At 39.1% G+C, this 22506-nt stretch overlaps 1 protein-coding gene across 3 annotated transcripts in view; it reads right to left on the reverse strand.

Moving 5' to 3' along the window:
- Nucleotides 1–22506, reverse strand: part of cstf2 (cleavage stimulation factor, 3' pre-RNA, subunit 2) — a 65623-nt gene that overhangs the window by 13520 nt on the left and 29597 nt on the right. For 2 of the 3 annotated variants that reach the window (XM_080187680.1, XM_080187679.1), the window contains 6 exons: nt 18245–18386; nt 15680–15996; nt 10786–10923; nt 5003–5235; nt 4000–4083; nt 2545–2668 (listed from right to left, as the gene is read on the reverse strand). In XM_080187680.1, coding sequence (XP_080043806.1) covers nt 2546–2668; nt 4000–4083; nt 5003–5235; nt 10786–10923; nt 15680–15996; nt 18245–18386 — 1037 coding nt within the window. In that variant the 3' untranslated portion in view covers nt 2545. The remainder of the gene's footprint in view (nt 1–2544; nt 2669–3999; nt 4084–5002; nt 5236–10785; nt 10924–15679; nt 15997–18244; nt 18387–22506) is intronic. The other variant, XM_080187682.1, reaches the window with a different exon arrangement.

The raw sequence follows: 22506 nt of genomic DNA on the forward strand, positions 1-22506 counted from the left end.
GCTAAGTCAGGGGTTCTAATTGTAGATACGCAGGGTAGAATAGGTGTAGGGTGATGCGGCGGCGCGGGCTTGTTGGGCCGAAGGGCCTGTTTCCCGCGCTGGGTTGTTCTTTGTTGATAGGCCAGGGAGAAGTGAGTGAATGGGATCTGGCTGGTCGGGAGGATTGTGTCGGTAAAGGTAGATGGTGCGTGGGGGACATTCGGACATCAGAAAGGGAAGGGGGGTTCGCTGTCAGGTCAGGGGTACAGTCTGATCGAGGGGACAATATTGATGTGGATGGGGAATACTATGAAGTTAGGGTGATTAGCTTCAGGGAGGGGCAGATCCCCTGAATGTTCAGGACTGTGGGTGCTATCCCATGCAGGGCTGTGTCTTGAGTGTTTAAAATAGTTATGCTTAAGTGAGAAGTGCTTTTATTTCTTCTCTTTCAAGGTAACTATTAATATAACACTGGAAGAATTACCCCAAATTAGGGATCTAAATCACTTCGTCGGATGGTTTCCACCACAGCACAATTGCCCAAGCGAAGTTAGTATTTCTGAAAAACTACCAAGTAAACCCTCACCTGGGAACTTCTGAGAGGGGTTCCCCAGTGCATGATTGGGATATCCTCGCAAATCAGACACAGAGAGCCAGGAAATTACACGCCACAGCTTCATGGATGTGCAAGAGATCTAAACAGAATCATGTAAAATCATGTACTCCAAAATGACAACCTTGTCATAGAAGTTCTATGGTCTCAGGTCTGAAAAATTTGGGATTCACTGTGGGCCTTCATGTTTTCAGTGTTGTTATGGTGGATGAAGAGAAGCCAAGCAATAATGGTATTTGATGCAAAGGAAAAGGTTTATCATTAAAAATCTGTGTTGCTTTATAAATTGTTAATTCACAAACCACTGTCTGACGAAGCTGATGTTAATTTATACACAGAGCACCAATATCTGATAACATAAAGTGCTGGGACAACCCATATCATTGTATTCATAACTATCAAGCATTTACCCCATGGAAATAAATTTTTTAAAAAATCAATGAGCAGTTCCCTTTTCACACCTGACTTGACAACAACATTGCTATAACAAATCTGATGTTCCATAGGCTGGACAAACAGCATTCTTTTGACATACAACTTGCTGGATTCACTGCAGAAGTTACACTTTGAGTGCCCCAAAGTTGTAGGGATCTCTACTATGGACTTATAGCAAATTAATTCTGCGCAGTTGCAGATACATATAAGTTTATTGTCCAAAATAAACTAAGTTTCAAGACTTCAGTGCATGGAATACAACATTTCCAGATTATACCTTAAGGTACAGGTTTTTTATTTTGTATAAAGGTCTATGATGCATAGTTATGTTATGTAATAAACATACAGGTCTATGTAGCATAGTTATGACACCAAACAAGTAATCTAGAAGCCTGAACTAATTGGAGTTCAAATCCAAAAAAGCAATTAGGGAATTTAAATTCAGCTTATTAAAATGAAAAGAAATAAAAAAGTCAACATCAGTAATGAAGGCCACAACTAGTGAATTGTCATTAAAAGCCCACTTGCTTCACTAATGCCTCCCAGGAGAAAGTTTTCTTTCATTCAGGGATGTGGGCTTCACTGACTAAGCCAGCATTCATTGCCCATCTGTAATTGCCCTTGAGAAGGTGGTTGTCAGCTGCCTTCTTGAACAGTTGCAGTACATGTGATATAGGAACACCCATTGCTGTTAGGGAGGCAGGGTTCCAGGACTTTGATCCAACAAAGAAGGAGTAATATATTTCCAGGTCAGGATGGTAAATTGCTTTGAGGGGAACTTGCAGATGGTGGTGTTCCCATGTATCTGCTGCCCTTGTTTTCTAGATGGCAATGGCAATGGCTACGGGTTTGGATGGTGCTAAGCAGCCTCCCCTTCAACTGTAGCCCTTTGCAGCTTTGTGTTACCATGTGTCTTTGCTACAATTTACAGACAGGTTTTGCTGTGGATGTGATTGGAACCAGGATTCACTCTCTCATCATGCAGTCAGGAAAAACAAAGATGTGTTAGTAAGTGCTGATAGCACTTAAGAGATAGCCCAGCATCTTAGGGAGTAAGCTAAAATTGCAGTGCCTGAATCGAAGCACCATTTCAGATTACAATCCTTAAGGAATAGTGAACAACACAAGTTTAGCTTGCTCTGTTAAATTGAAAAGTCACAGATCTAGGACGATCACAAGAAAGCACAGAATGGGAATCAATCCATCTATTAAGTCTACTCTTTTAACAGACCACATACAAGCTGCAACATTATATACTCTATCCAAGCTGTTTAATGTATTGAGGAAGGGGTTGCTTAACATTTTTCTTTTCACTCCAGTATAATAAACCAACAAAGTTTCAGAGTATTAATCTAATCTTACAAATTACATTTAGATTTTATATGTTTAGCTGACTACTTCCTTTATGGGGCACTGGGCACAGAACAATATTGTTCAATTCCTCACTATATTGCCACAATTATCATTCTACATTCTGTTTGGTGCCTAACCAGATAGTAACTTCTCTCCCACTTTACCTCAAGGAGCTCCTGCAGATTTCTGAATCTGTTCTTTCAGGATAAGAATGCTCTGTCTCTGCTCCGGGGGAAGCATGGCAATCTGCTCTGGAGTCAATTGGAGTACCTGCATAATCAACGCAGCCTGAAAGCAGAAGGAAACAAAAGTCAAATGAGGGGGTAAAAAAATGATGCACGAAAAATACTCAGTACTGCTTTCTGACTCATTAATCAGAAGGAAGTCTGGAATGAGAACATACACTTGGTCTATCAATTCCATTCCTCCCACAGACTATGTTCAATAAATCCTCAGGGAGAAAATTTTCAAAAAATACCCTTAATCATTAAAATAAGCATTGCAACTGGTCAAGTTGCAAAGCAAGTGAGGTAATGAGCTACATAGGCCAGGGAGTTTCCATGCCAAATCAGTTTTTCAGTGAGTCCACTGATCTCAGCTGACTGAAATTTAAGGACCTAGGTTATCCTAGAGGGGAGCGAAAGAATATACCCTGGAATTCTGTTCCTCATTGCTATCTAGTGATCACTGCTGAAAACGCAAGGTTATGGCTGTTGAATTAGGACAGAATTCTAAGAACTGTGATAACCTTAGAATCAAGATGCCCTCTTGCATTGCACTGAGATGATGATGGAATGGTGAAGGAATAAAAAAGGCTCATATTACCAATACTTCAAAACAAGTCCTTAAATTTTATTTTTCCACATTTGATAAATCTTATTCCTATTCACTCGTGAAGAGTAAATAAATTAGGAAAGAACATTTGTGGAGCAACGTTGCTCAAGTGTGACACAACTGCATGATCAAAGCATACAACTAAGAACTAATCAAATTATACAAGAAGTTACTAGTGATTTTGCAGTAAATTTTCACCCATCATCATAACACCCCCCTCTAAAAATTTACATCAAAAATAGTCTTAGATATTTTGAAACTTGGAAACTGTATGAGGGATTTAAAATATATTAAAATATTTTAGGTCATGAAAATAGTATATGAAATCTCATTTTCTGAAGTGCAACTTTCAGGACTAGTTCTAATTGAAGTGTTTAATGCAAAAAGCTCTTATCTATCTTATGCCAAATTTGCCAAGAGTACTGAAAAGCTGCACTACGTTTTCCAGTCAGTATCTTTCGGACTTAAGCCCAGGGCTAATGTGGCTCTTCAGCCAGTTGGTAGGTGGTGAGCAATAGTCCAGGAAGTTTTGTGGTGATTTTCTTCTCCAGGTACAGAGAAAAATTAAAATGCAAACCCCAACTTCATAACTCTCTAAATTTCCAATACATTACCTTTACAAAATGGATAGGAAGTTGAGTTTAGATGAAACTTAAAAGTTGTCTGGTGATTGATTTAACACTTGCTTGGTATACTAAGTTAAATATTGAAAAAGTATTTGTGAAAATAAATTCGATATAAACCCTATATAATTTCATTCTTCCTTCCACAGCTTCAGCACTAACCTTCTCATGGTCCTGTGGTGTCACCTGAGTCTGAGCAGGACTGAATCCTCCAGGCTGGCCTCCAGCCACAGCATGAGCAGGACCCTGAGAGAAAGAAGCGCAAGAAATGTAGATAAACACCAAAATATATTTATTTAAATTGTCCAAACATGCTCCCAGAAGATTTCCACAGGTTTTCACTAGTAAAAAATTAAGAACCATGTGAAAACATTTTCATAAATTCAGCAACAAGGTCTTAAACACCAAAAATGATTATAGTGTCACCAAGAATTCCAAGATAATAGGTTCTGAACAAAATAATTTTCCAGGACAGCTCCAGTTCTGAGAGATGAACACTCCTTTTTTGCAGAGTATTCAATAGAGCGTCAAAGAACCATTCAAATACAATTGCGATAATTGTATGACACGAGGTTGGAATTTAAATTCCAGAAGCTTGAGAATACATCATTAACATTTGTTGAAAGCAATCTTCTTTATTATAATTGCACCTTCTACACTGAGAAGTTGTCAAAATTGCAACTGGGCATCAATCATGAATACAGTAGGAACAAAGGCTATATTTTAAATCTGAGGTCACATATTTCATTGATAGAATGCTATCAAGAGTAGCTTGGATCTTAATGGCATCAGGATTATTATTCAAGAATGGTTAATGGTGCAGCAGACCAAGACTGAAAATATGAAGCCACTCCTTCGGTAGTATTCCTTAACAATGACGTGAATTTAATATCATCAAATACTCAATCCAACTTGCTCAGCCCAACACGGAAGAGCAGAAAAGCTATTGCTATCTCAGCTGCAAGAGAAGCCTGTACACTCCTTAAACTGACGTAGAGGGAGAGAATCATGATCTTAAGAAAATAAATGGGAATTGTGTCAAATATGTATCAATTTGAAAACTCTTCTTTTTTTATGACATATTAAACATAATTTGAATCACTTTTAAAAGCAATTAATTCCATTTAAAAGGGTGGCTCACTGGCAACAAGTCAAACTTCCCTACCTGTCGAGGTGGAACAGGTTGTTGGGCTCCCTGAGGGCCACTGTTCCCAATTTGATGAGCGCCTGGGCCTGGAACTTGGAGTCCGCCTGCCATTGGTCCTCTTGGATTTGAGACTGGGCCTTGGTTTGGTCCTGGACCTGGACCTGGACCTGGCCCCGGTCCTGGTCCAGGTCCTGGCCCTGGTCCTCTGGTGTCAATACCTCTTGAATCAATACCTCTGGGATCTCTAGTACCTAAGCACAAATTAGAAAATTAGTCTGACTTATAACTTTGTAGCTCTAACTTCCAGCAGACTCCACCACTTCACTGCATGATTTATAGGTGTAACATTAATTATTAAATACTGCATTTTACTTCCATCATGTTGGGGATCTATTGTAGGTTATAGCAACATACAATACTTGTCAACCTTCATGCCAAACGTATATTAATCTGATCAAATGTTTTCTTCCATTTTCAAAAGAATCCTTCCAAATTAAAAATGCCCATTATTTTCTACAGGCAATATTTTTGGCATGTAGATTTTGCAGGGCCATTGTTAAGGCAGCAAAAACAATGGAAACCAAAGTCAAACTACATTGACCATACCCAAATTCCTCCTACTACTGCAAAAACACTACCACTTAATACAGAGAGAAAGAACAAAGTTTCAAATCCAGAGGGATCCCAAAAATGTTTTATGCCTTTACTGTGCAGTTAATTCTGTAGGCAAACACAGCAGCCACTTCGTACATGACAAGGTTCCACAAATGATCAGAAGATCAAGTAGTTAATTTGCTTCTAGGAAACCAGGCAAACTCCTTGCTCTTCTGAAATAAAACCATCCATTTTTTTCCATTCACCTGGAACTATTTCTAAAACTGTGCCACAGAGAATACTTCCACATTTCAATGAAATGTCAATCCAAGTTTGACAGCGGGGATTTAACTTCAACTGCATCACTTATTAGTAACTAAGCCAAGCTGATATTTATAGAACATAGCACATTTTAGACAACTTGCTTTTAAGAGAGCTTCCCTACTTCAAACACTGCTTCAGAAGCTCTAACAAAGTATACATCAACAAGGCCTTATTAAGTCAGAACACAAACAGAGGATAGAATTGGGTGATACAGAACCATCAACTGCAGGAGAAGAGCAATGGTCACAGAAATGCACAGCTAATTGGGAATTTAGATATAGTAAACTGCATTTCTGATTAGACAATAAGCTGGTAACCTCAAAGTGGGTGATTTTGATTTGATTTATTGTCACATGTATTAGCATACAGTGAAAAGTATTGTTACTTGCACACTATACAGACAAAGCATACCATTCATTGAGAAGGAAACCAGAGTGCAGAATGTAGTGTTACAGTTATAGCTAGGGTATAGAGAAAGATCAGCCCAATGCAAGGTAAGTCCATTTAAAAGTCTGACGGCAGCAGGAAAGAAGTTGTTCTTGTGTCAGTTGATACGTGACCCCAGACTTTTGTATCTTTTTCCCAAGGGAAGAAGATGGAAAAGAGAATGTCCGGGATGCATGGGATTCTTAATTATGCTGCCTGCTTTGCCAAGGCAGCGGGAAGTGTAGACAGAGTCAATGGATGGGAGGCTGGTTTCTGCATGTGAATTTTTTCCTTTTTATGCACTCTGGAAAAATGGTAAGAAATAAAAACAAGGTGCATGAATTCTCTGCGATAGGAGTAGGCCATTCAGCCTATCGAGCTTGCTCCACCATTAAATAAGATTATGGTTGATCTGATTGTGATCTTAACTGCACTTTCCTGCCTGACACCCATAACCTGTGACTCTCTTGTAGATGAAAAATACGCCTAACTCAACCTTGAATAAATCCAATGATCCAGCCTTCACTGCTATCTAGGAAGAGAATCTCAAAAGCTAACAGCCTTCCTCATTTCCTGCTTAAATTGGAGACTATTTTTATCTGCGCCCCTCGTTCTATATTCCATTATGAGGGAGAACCATGAGGGGAAACATCCTTTGAACATCTAGCCTGTCAAGCCCCTTCACAATCTTACATATTTCAAAAATGATCGCTTCTCATTTTTCTAAACTTCAATCAACACAAGACAAATCCTCATTGCATGAATTAGCCAAGTGAAAATTCTGTGAACTGCTTCCACCACTACCATATCCCTTATTAAATAATGAGATCAAAACTGTACATTATTCTAGGTATGGCTTCACTGCCCTGTACAATGGTTGCAATTCCCTACTTTTATACTCTACCCTCCTGCAATAAAGGCTAACATTCTATTTTCTAATCACTGACCATACCTGCTGACTTTTTGTGATTCATGCTGCGCGTACTCTCCTTCATTAGTTACTGGCGACTGGAAATTGTACTTTTAGTAAATATATACAGGAACTACATTCACCTATATCGCATGGGCATATAACGTGCTACAAAAAATTGTGTATATGACAAAAAAGATATTGTAGGCACACACCAGATACAGTGGCATGTTACTGGGCTAGTAACCAAGGTCTGGATTAACATGGATTCAAATCCCAACATGACATGTTAAACAGCAAAAGCATTCTATTACCAACAAATCAGATTAACAATGTCCATTCCACCACAGCCAGTCATGAATAGTGGTGGACAATTATGTAATGAACGAGAAGAGACAGTTCAACGAACATCTGCATCCTGAATGATGAGCTCAGCATTCAAGTGCAAAGGATCAGGCCAAAGAATTTGCAACCCCATTCATTCATTGGTGTTGCATTGTTGATCCGTCTCAGCCAGATATCAGTCTTCAGCCAAATCAAACCACTTCATGTGATATCAAGAAACTTATAGAACACTGGCTATTGCAAGTGCTCCGACAACATTTTGGATCGTGTGCTCAGGACTTGTGCTCCAGAACTAACTGCAACTATAGCCAAGACGTTAGTACTGCTACAATACTTGCAACTATTTGACAAACTGGAAAATATGCCCTGACCACAAAAACTGGGCCAAATCCAATCCAGCCAATTTACCATATCATCAGGTCACTGACAATTTTAGCAGTGTGAAGAAATGAGTTGTCAACATTGCAAGCAATCAGCAATAGCTCACCAATAACTTGTTTATCAATGCTCAGTTTGTTTGGGTTCCCCTGCTAGCTACAGACTTCATTATTAAGGTGATATGAACATGGACAAAACAGCTGAAATCAAGAGCTGAGGCAAACAACCAACCCTTGGCATCAAGGCAGCAGGTGGCATTAAACAGTTCTTGTTAGATGAAAGTCAATGGGAATTCAGGAAAACTCTCCATTAGCTGAGTCATACCTGGCACAACAGAAAATGATTGCGGCTGCTGAGAGGTCAATCATCTTAGCCCAAGGCATCAAGGCAAGAATTCCTCAGTGTATTGTCCAAGGCCCAATCACCTTCAGCTGCCCCATCAATGAATGACCTCATTTCTAACATGGGGTCAGAAGTGGAAATTTTTGCTGATCACTGCAGAGTAGCTGCTCCATTTGCTATTTCTCAGATAACAAAGTGCCTATGTACAGGAAGACCTTGACAACATGCAGGTTTGAGCTGATAAGTGGCAAGTAACATTTGTGTCACACAAATGCCAGGCAATAAGGGACATAAGCACATCCAACTACCACATAAGGACATTCAATGGCATCACCATCAATGAATCCCTCCCAATCAACATTGATCAGAAACCTGCACCAACCACATAAATATTGCTGTTACAGGAATAAGTCAAGAGACCAGGTATTGTGTGTCAAGCAACTCACGTCCTGATTCCCTCAGAGCCTTTCCACCATCTGCAACGCAGGTCAGGATTGTGATGGAATACTCTTTTGTTGCCTTGACGATTACAGCTCCAAGAAGGCTCAAGAACCTCAATACCATCCAGCATTGACTGACACTCCACACACCAACATAAACATTCACTCCCTCCATCACTGGTGCCGTGACTGCAGTGTGTAGCATCCACAATATACCTTGCAGCAACCCAACACAGTTTATTTGACAGCACCCTCCAAACTTGCGATTTTTACCACCTTGAAGGGCAACCAGTGCATGATATTGCCACCTATCAAGTTCCCTTCCACGTCACTCAGCATTCTGGCCTGGAAACATATAATAATTTCTTCATTACTACAGGATCAAAATACTGGAAATCGCTACCAAACTGCACTCTGGGTATACCTTCATTACATGAACTAGTTATTCTAAGAAACTCATCACTTTCTCAAGAGCAATTAGATCTGGGTAATAAACGTTGCATTATTAACAGCACTTATTTCCAATAAACAAGTAAGAAAAAGACTCTTAGATACTAAGTCTCTTGATAATAGTTGGGCTAAAGTCACAGCCTGCAATAAAATTAAGTAATATAAATCTCAACTGCAAAATCCATCATGCTCTGCAAGGGGTTTGGATCAGCCTTGATTATTTTTCACTGCTTATAGCCCTTTACATTTTATTGTCAAAGCAAATTTTTTTAATAGTGTGCCTATAGACTTCTGACTGCATTCTGTCTATTTGTCACCATATCTTCATGGAGACAAAATATCTAATCTGTATCAATTAAACCTAACTGGTAATTAGGTATTAAGGAATCTCATTGGAACCTTATAAAGGCCAAAAGAGACATCAGTTGCCAAAAAAAAAACATTTTTATATACCTTAGGGTAGACCATTCAAAAATAAATGTATCTAAAGTTTACAGGTATACTACAAACATATTCCACAAACCTTCCTACAGAATAATGTAGCAGTGTTAGAATGACAATATGTCTATCTTAGCATAGTAAGAATGCCATTAATTTAGAACACAGTGACACTGTTTAAAATAAAACTGCTTAAATACTGAAAAGTGAAACAAATTTGAAGGAAACAATGAATTGCAATTTACAAGAACTGCCTCATAGAACTAAATAATTACAAATTAAAGGGATTATAGGTTGGCTTACAGCATCTAACCCTTCCTAAAAAAAGTCAGACTAGTGGCATCATGATGGGCCAAATAAAAAAAAATTCTGCTAATGGGCCCAACCGGTTTGCTGAAACCCAAACTGAAGACGATCAGTATTTCTCCGTCTGCCTGAATTTGGTTCTTCTACTCAGCAGCCTTACAACATTACTGATGTAGTCAACCGTCCTCTAAAAAGAGAAGCACTCTAAAGTACTAATGGCGGAAATGCTGGGAACCAAGGGTAACATACTGTCCACATTACTTAGATGGTAGGGGACATGGCATGCTGGGCATTGAGGAAGAAGTAGTAAAAAATCTTGTTATTTATTTCAAAGTATAATGTTAAGGTTTCAACACATTTTGGATATTGGACTTATTTTGATCTCCTGAACTAGTTTACACCTAATAGTTTGTATGTATAGAGTACTTTGATGTGTAGAATATATTTGCACTATAGTCTGGTAGTGGAAGGGTCAATTTGTAGTGAATTTAAATTATGGCACAAATCATATACTGGCACAAAATTACTATTATATTGGTACACTTTTATAGTCCATTAGTATCAACATGCAAAATAATTCTGATCAATATCTTCAAGGGACTGAAAGAGGAAGGAATGTCCACTGTGTAATTTGTTAATTCTATTCAGCTAACAGAACTGGTGATAATCTGCTTCAGAAATGCATGGTTAAAGAAACTTAGATTAATATTCTTCCAATTTGCAAACATCCAGCGAACCTGTAAAAGTTTGGAGTCAAATTCTCCAGCAGTATTTTGTAAAAGGTACTATATCTAGACACTGTGAGCCAACCTAGAGTTAAGAGTGGAGATGGACTAGGTTTTCCTCACCCATGGGTGCATTTGGTTGATGTGTGTTCGGGTAAGACCCTCCACGAGGATCTTGCTGAGCAGGAGGCTGGGAGCGAGGATCATGCTGAGGTCCAGATCGAGGATCATGAGATGGAATACTGCGGGGATCAAATGAACCTAGGAGGCAAATAACTACTAATGATGGCAGGGAGAGAGAAGGTGGGGAGGGAAAAAGAACAGGGAGGTACACAAGCAAGCATAGAAGCACTATGGAGGTTCATTTCAAAAGAGTATTTCTTCCTTATTTACATCAACTCATGAATGTATGTGGCAGTTGTCCATTCCCTTTTTAGGCATTATAAGTTGAATATGGGCCCACAATTATATATGTTAAGATGGGTTAGGTCACTAAAATTATCTAAAACTAGGCAAGTATTTGTTAACTATATAAATGACATTGTAGTCACAGCCTCATCACCAGATACAAAAACAAATTGCTGCAGGGAGAAATTAGGTTCTTCAGAGATCTGAAACAGAATGACAGGTTAATATTTTAGGGGACCTTCTGGACTGGCCCATTCCAGTATTTTTCTGTTTTGTTGCTGATTTCCAATTTTTATGGTTCTCTTTTCAAACACTTACCAGATATTGTGCCACAATGCTCATCTAAGTTCTACGGATCAAGGACCAGGTAATAATTTACCAAATGCTCATACCATATTGATTTAAATTCAGAATAAATTTAGATGTATTTTGTTGACTAATGTTAGTTTCTACACCAAATTTGCCAACTGTATATGCTATATTTATTATATTAGCAACCTAAGGAAGGTAGGGCTTATGTCATAGACCAAACAAAGGTCATTTTGGGCTATTTGGATACAATACTGGATGACAACCAATCATGAAAGCATATCCTAGCCATAAATGACTAAAGCAGGGGAGAAAATACAAAGGATAATTTTAAAAATTTACCTGAAAGCTTTTCTACCTAATGGGAGAAAATCGTAGCTGTGCATTATTTCCACTAATCCTACGAAACTTACTATTCTGAGGGACATGTATTGCTGATGCTGGAGACAACAACAGTTAATGAATAGTTCCTAAGAACTGAACACAGGTTATCTTTCTTTCCTGTGTTTAATGATCGTGAGTCATCTAACTATGCAGACTTCAGTTTGGACAGGTGTTCTTATGATTGGATGCCTCTCAACATAGACATAGGAATGTAAATTCAGAAGAAACGCCTCTTTCATTCATGGCATACATTTTTCTGTCCTGTTGAGTGAAAACTATCAGTTCAGAGATAAATAACTAATTCTTTCTCAATTCACTAATAACAAATACAGGTCATAACTGCTTGATCAGGTTTATAGGAAATATAGATAGAATATGAATCTCCACTAGAAAAACAAATGTATGTGAAATTGCCTTGAATAGTCATAAGATACTTCCTTTACATTACCCACCAGCTCGCCTCACCTCAAATTTCTGGTCTTTATATTAGTATACAAGGTCTTTCAAAGTGAATATTGCCATAAAATTGACTAGAGTGTAGAGAAAGGACTTGCATTTACATGCCACTATTCATGTCCATAAGACATGCCAAAGCATTTTACATCCAATGAAGTACATTTCAAAGCTGTAATTTAGAGACCAATTTGCATGTAGCAAGGTTTCACATAGATTAATGTGACAATTGCTGGATAATCTATATTTTAGCTGAGGGATATGTATCAGCCAGGACACAAGGGAAAAGATCCTTGCACTTCTATGAAATAATACCATGGGTTCTTCCACATCTCCCTGAGATAAAAGACTTGGCTACAGTTCATTGTCAGAGCTGGTGTCTTTGGATGAGACAATGAACTGTAGCCAAGTCTGTTATCTCAGGGAGATGTGGAAGAACATAAGAACATAAGAAATAGGGGCAGGAGTAGGCCATCTAGCCCTTCGAGCCTGCCCCGCCATTCAATAAGATCGTGGCTGATCTGTCGTGGCTCAGTTCCACATTCCCGCCCTCTCCCCAACCCATGGTATTATTTCATAGAAGTGCAAGGGTCTTTTCCCTTGTGTCCTGTCTGATACATATGCCTCAGCTAAAATATAGATTATCCAGCAATTGTTACATTAATGTATGTGAAACCTTGCTCCATGCAAATTGGCCTCTAAATTAACTGATTTAGGTGACAGTAAGCTACAACTGGCAACTTACAACAGATCCTAATGCTGAGAATGCTCAGAACCTGAAATATACATTGTTTTGCTTTCAATAAAAGCACACTCTCTGGATTGCAGTAAGTATCTCTTATACACTTCAACAAATATAAACTCTCTTCAAGTTTAATTACCACCTTCTCACTGCTACCTTCAGAAGACAATGTTTCAAGATCGAATAAAGGGGAATTTGATAAACTGTAGGGCCATGAAATGATACAGTACAGAAAGAGGCCATTTAATGAATCATACCTATGTAGGCTCTTTGAAACAGCTATCCAATTACTCATAACACTGAAAGCCTAACAATTTCTCCCCCTCCAAGTGTTGAAGTAATTCCTTTTTATTGGTTTCATTCAATCTGGTTCTGCCAACCCTCTAGGCAATGCATTCCAACTCACTGCATAAATTTGTTTTTCACATCACCTCATGGATATTTTTCCAATTACCTTAAAATATTTACCCACTGGTTACAGCCTCTTCTAATACTGCAAAAAGTGTCTCATCGACTCTATTGAAAATGCTCATGATCTTGAGCACCTCCAGCAAATCTTCATTTCTGTTCTAAGGAGAACCACACTCAAAAGCCCTTGAAGTGGGCATACAAATAGCATAATTCCTGTGTACTGTCATAAATAAATAGCTGCACACTCAAGTGACTGGGTAATTCATAAACATTCTAAACCACTATTTGATACTCAAGCATCTAATACAATTCATTCTCATTTTCAGTTGCTATTTTCAGAATATTTTGCCAGTGATACACAGTAAACATTTTCTGAGGAATGTTACCAGAAAGTACTTGGAGCACTTACTCATTGACTGACTTCTCCAAATGTTTCCAAGATGCTCATTACTAAACGGTGAAAATGGTGATCTCAGAAGAATCCTTGCACTTTTAAAACTGCATTCTTTCCCAAACCACCCACGCTCAATGCTTTTTCTTTTTTCTAAAGCTTTGTAGCAATCCACCATTACATATCATGATTGCAACACGTTATCAAAACTGCCAGGTGATTGCCAGACTGATAGCAGGCTGCGAGATAACATCAATGAAGTCAACCCTTTCTCTTCTTTCTTCCCTAACATATCCTATCACATGCCTACAATATGAATAAACCATCAAGATGATCAATGTCATTGGTGACCATAGAATCCACAGTCACACATTTGTGATAAGTGTCTTCATGAGTGCTGTGAAGAGTAGAGTTTTTCAAAAGCAAACATTTTAAACACACGTCTGAGGCTTCAAAACCGATAATATTTTCAAAACACAACAATGTGCTAAAATGAGACATGCAATTATTAGGGAAGGTACCTCACAAGAGGTTATTGCAAAAGGTCAGGGGACATGGAGTTGGGGGTAGGGTGTTAGCGTGGATAGAGGATTGGTTGTCAAATAGGAGGCAGAGAGTGGGGGTCAATGGGTGCTATTCGGATTGGCGGATGGTGACTAGTGGGGTGCCCCAGGGGTCGGTGCTGGGGCCTCAGCTATTTACCATTTATATAGATGATCTGGAGGAGGGAACCGAGTGCAGGGTGTCGAAATTTGCTGATGACACCAAGATTGGGGGAACGGCAAATTGTGCGGAGGGTGTGGAGAGTCTGCAGAAGGATCTAGATAGGCTGGGCGAATGGGCCAGGAAATGGCAAATGGAATTTAATGTTGGCAAGTGTGAGGTGGTCCACTTTGGTAGGAAGAATGGTAGGAAGGACTATTACTTACGTGGCGAAAAACTGCAGCAGGCGACGGTGCAGAGGGACCTCGGGGTCCTTGTGCATGAGTCGCAAAAACCCAGCTTGCAGGTGCAGCAGGTGGTCAGGAAGGCGAATGGGATGCTGGCCTTCATAGCGAGGGGGATTGAATATAAAAGTAGGGAGGTCTTGCTGCAGCTGTATAGGGCATTGGTGAGGCCGCAGCTGGAGTACTGTGTGCAGTTTTGGGCGCCGCACCTGCGCAAGGATATTTTGGCCCTGGAGGGAGTGCAGAGGAGGTTTACTAGGCTGATACCGGAGTTGAGGGGATTGAGCTATGAGGAGAGGCTGAATAAACTAGGCTTGTACTCGTTAGAGTTTAGAAGAATGAGGGGAGATCTCATTGAGACGTATAAGATGATGAATGGGATGGATAGGATAGAGGTGGAGAGACTCTTCCCGCTCAAAAAAGACAGTAGGACTAGGGGGCACAGCCTCAAGATAAAGGGGAGGCGGTTTAGAACGGAGTTGAGGAGGAACTTCTTCACTCAAAGGGTGGTGAATCTCTGGAATTCTCTGCCCGTTGAAGTGGTGGAGGCTGCCTCGCTAAATATTTTTAAGAAGCGGGTTGATGGGTTTTTGATAAGAGAAGGGATTAAGGGTTATGGGGAGAGGGCGGGAAAGTGGAACTGAGCCACGACAGATCAGCCATGATCTTGTTGAGTGGCGGGGCAGGCTCGAGGGGCTAGATGGCCTACTCCTGCTCCTATTTCTTATGTTCTTATAACGTATATACGACCATTTGTGATCAAGCTATAGTGGTGCATTTTTAACTACAAATGTAACATTTTTCGCTCAGTGTTTTTAATATGCTAGTTCTCCAGCATAGTTTCCAAATCAAACAAAATAGAAAATCAAATATGAAATGGAAAATAGCTAAACCATAAAAAACTGATTCCATTTGGTCACCATTTCTATTTTCCAAACCACCCTCATCTTATTCTGCTACACACTAACTTGCCTCTAGATTCGTGAGGAGGTCCTCTCTGGTCCATCATTGGGCCCCTTGGATCTCCCATCATCCCTCTTGGATCTCCCATAGGCCCTCTTGGTTCACCCATTGGCCCACGCGGTTCACCCATTGGCCCACGCGGTTCACCCATTGGGCCCCTCTGTTCACCAATGGGTCCTCTCTGTTCTCCCATTGGCCCTGCTCTCATGTCATGTTGCATTCCTCGTGGTTCATGGGCATTTCTCATGTCAGGAGGCGGTCCTCTGCCATCATGACTAGGCACATGGTGCATGGGTGGGCCCTGATGAGGGGGACCAATATACCCTCTGAAAAGTAAAAAAATTAAATTAGCTATAGATTCAAGTAATGGTTGGCAATTATAAAAAATATGCCAATAAAAGCATGTTGCAGTGGGAATAAAATCCAGAACATGAAAATTGTTTTGTGTATTTCATGAGATGTGAATACAGCTGGCAAGACCAACCAGCATTTATTGTCCATTCTTAATTAACTAATTAGCCAATGAACTGTGCATCATTTATAATTTAGAGCAACATTTCCCCATGATATTCAATGGCATTACCATTGCTGTATTCTCCACTATCAGGATCCTGGAAAGTTACCATTCACCAGAAACTGAACTCTGAACTGGACCGACCGTATGAATACTGTGGTTACAAGAGCAGGTCAGGGCAGGGAATTCCGTGGTGAGTAATTTACCATTTGACTCCTCAAAGTTTGTCCACCTTCTACTAGGGACAAGTCAGAAGTGTGATGAAATATTTCTCAATTGATTAGATGAGATCAGCTCCAACAATATTCAAGGAGCATGACTCTACTTGATTGGCACCCATCCACTAACTTAATCATTCACTCCATCAGCCACCAATGTGTAATACCTACAAAACGCATTGCAGAAACTCACCAAGGCTCCTTCAACAACACCTTTCAAAACCATGACGTTGACCAACTAGAAGCACAAGGGCAGCAAATGCTTGGGAAGATCCCCATCTCCATGTTCCCCTCCAAGGCACACACCATCCTGACTTGGAAGTATTTCACTGTTCCTACACTGTCACTGGGTTAAAGTCCTGGGATTCCCTTCTGAAGAGCACTGTGGGTGCACCTACACCACATGGACTGCAGTTTTGAAGGCAATGGCTTACCACTGTCTTCTCAAGGGCAATTAGAATTGGGTAATAAATGTTGGCACCCACACCACATAAAGGTATTTTTTTAAAATCCTGAAATATTTTAGGAACTGATGACACCAATCCATAATTTATAGTAGATGATATACAAAATGTGTTAATCAATAAATATAAGAAAAAAGAGATACGAGAGCAAGAAATCTATTTGAATGAATATGCTGGCTGTGCTCCACCATTTTATAAAAATGGCAAACTGGCTCCCATCAAGTTGTAATATTTCATAGAACTAAATTCTGACTTTTTTTATTTTAAGGTAACTTAATGTGCCAATCTAGTAACAAGTTGGCTAGAGTGCGAAAGACTGCATGCATATCAAGACATTTTCTCCATCACAATATGTGTAATGAATTAGTGACTGAACATTTTTGTGGCCAAGTTAAGGGAGAAATACAGCACATTTCTCACTTTGTGAAAGGTTAAGATGATCACAAATTTCAAGTCAAAATCTCCCAATGTACTGCAACTCCAATCTCATTAAATCAAACCATATTGTAACTGTAGGACATTCAATCCGCAACTGCAGTGATTATGACACAATTGGTTCCATTGTTAAACAAAAACTGAAATCACCCTAGGATATTGCTTCTGATCAGCAGCCAGTAATCTTTGGTCGAAAGTTGGGTGCCAATGTATGTCATCAAGCTTGCTGTAAGTGCCCATTAATCTATAACTAGTCAACACCAAACTGGCAATCATTGAAATTGGTAAACAGGCTTTCCCTTTTTGACTGTGGTCTGTGAACAAAACCTGGCCCCACCAATATGCTGAAAATAGTCTGTAAAACACTATTTTACTGTACAGACAATATCAATGATGAGAACTTGAGCCAAATGGTATAACCATGAGAGATTCCCCAAACTTCCAAAAAATTGCCAGCACAAACATCCTAGTTGTCAAATAAATTGACAGACTGCCAGAAGATTGCAGTACTGCGCTCGCCAAAAAGACTGGCATGGAGGAGTCCCATTTTCTCATTGTTATGACACTTAGAAACAATTTGGGAAAATTTCACCCTAAACGTATTCCTGCTTCTAATAATTAGTTTCATTCTTCTTAATTTTTTGTAAAATCGGCTACAAGGAATTGCCAAAGGTAGCAAGCAATAATAACTAATTTGACACTTGCATTTTCAACTTTAATCTCACCTTTTTTGGACAGGCATTATCCAGTCCAAGAATGAGGAAAACTGCCAACACCAGCTCCCAGCTCCCCCCCCATATGACACTAACACGTACATAGACACATCTGTGAAAGTAATGACTGTCGGAAAACCATGGACCAAATTTCCTATTCTCAACCCAGAAGTGTTCAGGGCAACGTTTAGACAGATTACAGGTAAATATCTGAAGAGTCTATCACTTACCTTGGTTCCACCTCCCCAGTGACAGAAAGCAGAGTCCCTCCACGTGGGTCATTTGGGGCATCTCCCAGCAAACCTCTTGGAGCTGGAGCCCCACCTACGGGGGGACCCCGCTGCATGTTACCTCTGGGGTCCTGCATTGGGACTGGAAGGGAAAAAGGAACCACTGTCAGAAGATCTGTGACGTGTGTGAATGAAGTTGTACATTACAAAGGGGATAGATGGGAAAAAAACTGAACTCTTTAAAAAAAGGGAGGGGGGGGGGACGTTCCCAGCTTCATGGAGCATAAACTATTTTGCATCCAGCACCATCTGCAAGAGACTTAATAGGAAGCCTGTTCCCAAGCCTTCAGAACTTCAAAACTACTCCTGAATGATGCACGAATGAAGCATAGGGTGTTCCAATTGGAAAGCACTTGATACCTGATTGTCAGCATTAACACAGCTGAGATAATAATCAAATGGCATTAATATCCTTTCACCATTCTTATGTGTATGGAACAAACACTGACAACACCACTAATGACCAGATCAGAAATGCAACTTCTGACAGTTAGCCCATAATATTCTTCAGGATATTTTAATAATTTGTGCTATGTAAAATGCTGAGTAAACATTTTATTTGCATTTCGATGAAACAAGAGAAGAATTTAAAAATGTGAATTTAAATTAACCATTCAGCTCCAATGTAGAAATAAAACATTCTAAATCTGCATGACTTGCAGCTTTAAACCAATCTCTGTTCAATATTGCAATAGCCTACCTGCCAGTATTATTTCATTATATATTATGTCAGTAAACATTTCATTATTTTCCCACAATCACATAGACATATTATTTATTTGCAAACCTGCTTCACACGCAACAAGTATCGAGATTTGCACCAGCCTGATTTTAGAGATTTTAACTACTGTACACAGATTATTCAAGTCTGCAAATAGGCTGGATTTGGCTCTAGCTGCTAAACAAAATATAAGATACAGGCTCAATTCAAGTTACATAGCCATTAAATATCACATAGAGTGATAATAATTAATTTATCTGTTATTTCATGGGCTTATTTTCAGAAATAGAATGGTTCTTTGTATTCCACTGTACAGCAGTACAAATTGTGTTAAGCAACATTTTAAAGCTTTTAAAGTTTATTTATTAGTGTCACATGTTGGCTTACATTAACACTGCAATGAAGTTTCTGTGAAAATCTCTGAATCCCCATGCTGAAAATCAAGTTACTTCAAAAATATCTTTTAAAAATAAAAGGCAAGATATGGGTTTTAAAATATTTATTTTAATGTTAAAGTTTATGCTGAACACTTCCAGTATAGGTATCCTGGAACAACTTATCCCTGTCAGAATTCATCAGCTCTTTGACTTCACATAGACTAAAGCTTGTACGCTTAGTCTCAATAAAGTAGACTTCAAATTGTTGAGATCCCTGAATACATCATCTCACAGCTATACAATCATGCAAAGTTTGTAAGCATTTTGTAATTTCACAATTTTGCAGTCTTTCCACTTAATTAGATGTACAAGTTAATTAACCCAGAGTTCCAACTAAGGATTCAAATACTGACTCTACTATTTGAAACACAGAAGCTTTTATACTGTTGCCCGATCAGTAACTGAGGGCATCGGATAGCCATGCCAATTTATACTGAAGCAGAAATAACAATGCACAGCTCTACTATCTTTAGTAAATTCCCAACAATGTTTGAAAAGCCAGTATTGCCATTAAAGCCTACTGTGTCAAGTAAAGGGTCATGATAGTGCACATGAATGCAGCTGCAGAATCTGTTCCAGTCTGTTCCCAATATAGAGGATCCCAATTCTAACTCACTATCATCCGGAACAATGTTAGGATCCCAGTTGATGTTATAACTGGACAGGAAGTTCCCAGAATGAAATCCCAGTTCAAAATTTTTAAAAAATGAAACATGGAGGAACAGTCACAGGACCACTAATTAGTTTTAACAGAAAAGCAGAAAACATTTATTCAATGTGAAAAATTGATTATTATTCAATACTCTTTCACTCCTCACTGAGCTTAACAATCGCACACAGATTTTAAGGTTAACATGGATGACAAAGTACATTTGAAATAACAATGGTCTCATTCATCCACAGTCCAAAAAATGTGTAGGTTAGGTGGATTAGCCATGGTAAATGCATGGGGTTGCAGGGATAGAGCAGGGGGTTGGTAAGATGTTCTTTCCGAGAGTCAGTGCAGATACAATGGCCAAACGGCCTCTTCTGTACTGTAGGGATTCATACACAATCAGAGGCCCCCCAGATGATTGCAAAATGAGTGTTTCTGTACACTATTCAAGGTAAGCTTTAAAATCTTCTCTTGCAGCAATACATTCACTCAGCGATCCACATTCCAAAATCCAGTTTACGTTTTTCAAAAGACCCATTTGACCAGAGCTTACTCTCTATTTTTAGCAATAAGTCCTACCAGGATTTCACTCCTCCGCCAACTCTGATATTCAATCAATACTTCCTAATTTATTTATAGACAATAGTAATATATTTCAAACTTTAGAACTATTTTTAGTAAATCTTTCTCTACTATCTTCACCAATCAATTTCTTAATTTTTTCTTAATTTTGTCAGGTATCACTGAACAGAATCCTGTTCTATTTGCCAGTTTCTTCTTTGTTCCCTTTAACTCCAGACTAAGCTTTTTTTTAGCTTAACTATTGCTCATTGGAACTTTGGAACTGGCTGTCTGAATGATTGCCCCATTGTATGATTTTTCTTACAACCGAGCTGAAAAAGTTTGTTTCTCTTTGGCTTTTCCGAGCAGAGCTGAGAGAGTTGTTTACCGCTTCATTGTTTGTCTCCAACTGCCTCTAGCTTTCAGTTAAAACTGAAGAATAAAGTTGTTTGATTTATCTTACAGGGCCCCTAATTGCTAAGCAACAATATTTATTCTTCACAATATGGCTCTCTTTATCACAATAGAATCTCAGAACTGAAACTAATTACTCTTGCTCAGCCTGAAATCGAACTACATCTCCGTCCCAGGCACAGAAACATTTAATTAAACCTATGGAAAACTATGACTCGTTTCTAATGTTCACCCATACAATTATAAATTTCTTAAAACTTTGGTTTCTTAATAACAGATCGATCTGTCAGTGCTATGATTACAGACAACATCAGTGGATAGAAATTAACCTTTGTCACATTTTAGCTGTCAAAACGCTGGGTTGCTTTGTAAGAATATGCAACGTATGTCAATGTATTTACAAGAAATCATAAAATATTGATTTTTAAAATAAAGTCAACCAAGTTTGTTCTTTAATTTTGGAATATGTAGCTTTAACAAAAGAAAAGCAAGTTACAAAAATGTTCAACTTGCGCAGTTCCATTGAACTATAGACAGACCCGGAAGACCTTTTTGAGCAGCATGTAGAAAATCCTGCAAAAGAGGGGATGATACTTTACTTAATTTTAGGACAGATGGAGAGCATTTCAGTGATAGTGACCATAACTTGAAAAAGGATACAGACCGACCAGAAATAGGAGCATAGGATGTGTCAGGGTTACTTAAAGAGATTAGATGAGCGAAGAAGGAGTAAGAAAAAACACTGCTGAGCAAAATAAATGAAAATCGCAAGATGTTCTATAAGTATATTAAGAGCAGAGGGTAACCAGGGAGAATAGAATCCATTAGGAATCAAACTAGCAACTTGTATGTGGAGCCAAAAGACTAGTATTAAACGAGTACTTCGCACCTGTATTCTATGCATCAATGGAGAAGAATGATGTAGATCTGGAAAGCAGGGTGGGGGGTGGACTGTGATGTAACTGAACAGATTAGCATTGAAAGGAAGGAACTGTTAGTGATTTTACCAGGTTTAAAAGTGAATAGATCCCTAGACCCAGATCTCTCCTAGACTGCTGCATGAGGAAAGGAAGGAAGCTAATTTTTAAACACTCTCTGGCCACAGGAAAGGTCCAGAGGACTGGAGGATAGCTAATGTGGAACCATTATTTAAGAAGGGAAATAGGGACAAAACTCATTACAGGCAATGAGTCGAACATCAGTGGAAGGGAAAATCACTAGAAAGAAATCTGAGGGACACAACTAATCTCCACTTGGAGAGAAAAGAATTAATCAAGGATAATCAGCATGGCTTTGTCAAGGAGAGATCGTGTGTATCAAATCCGATTGACTTTTTGAAGGTGGTGACTAGGGGCCCAATTTTACCATTAATGGGCGTGTAAACGTGGTAAAGTCGGGCGTGACGCTATTAAAG

This window comes from Carcharhinus amblyrhynchos, chromosome 4 (assembly GCF_965287045.1).
Source record: "Carcharhinus amblyrhynchos chromosome 4, sCarAmb.v2.hapA, whole genome shotgun sequence".
In the NCBI taxonomy this organism is placed as follows: Eukaryota; Metazoa; Chordata; class Chondrichthyes; order Carcharhiniformes; family Carcharhinidae; genus Carcharhinus; species Carcharhinus amblyrhynchos.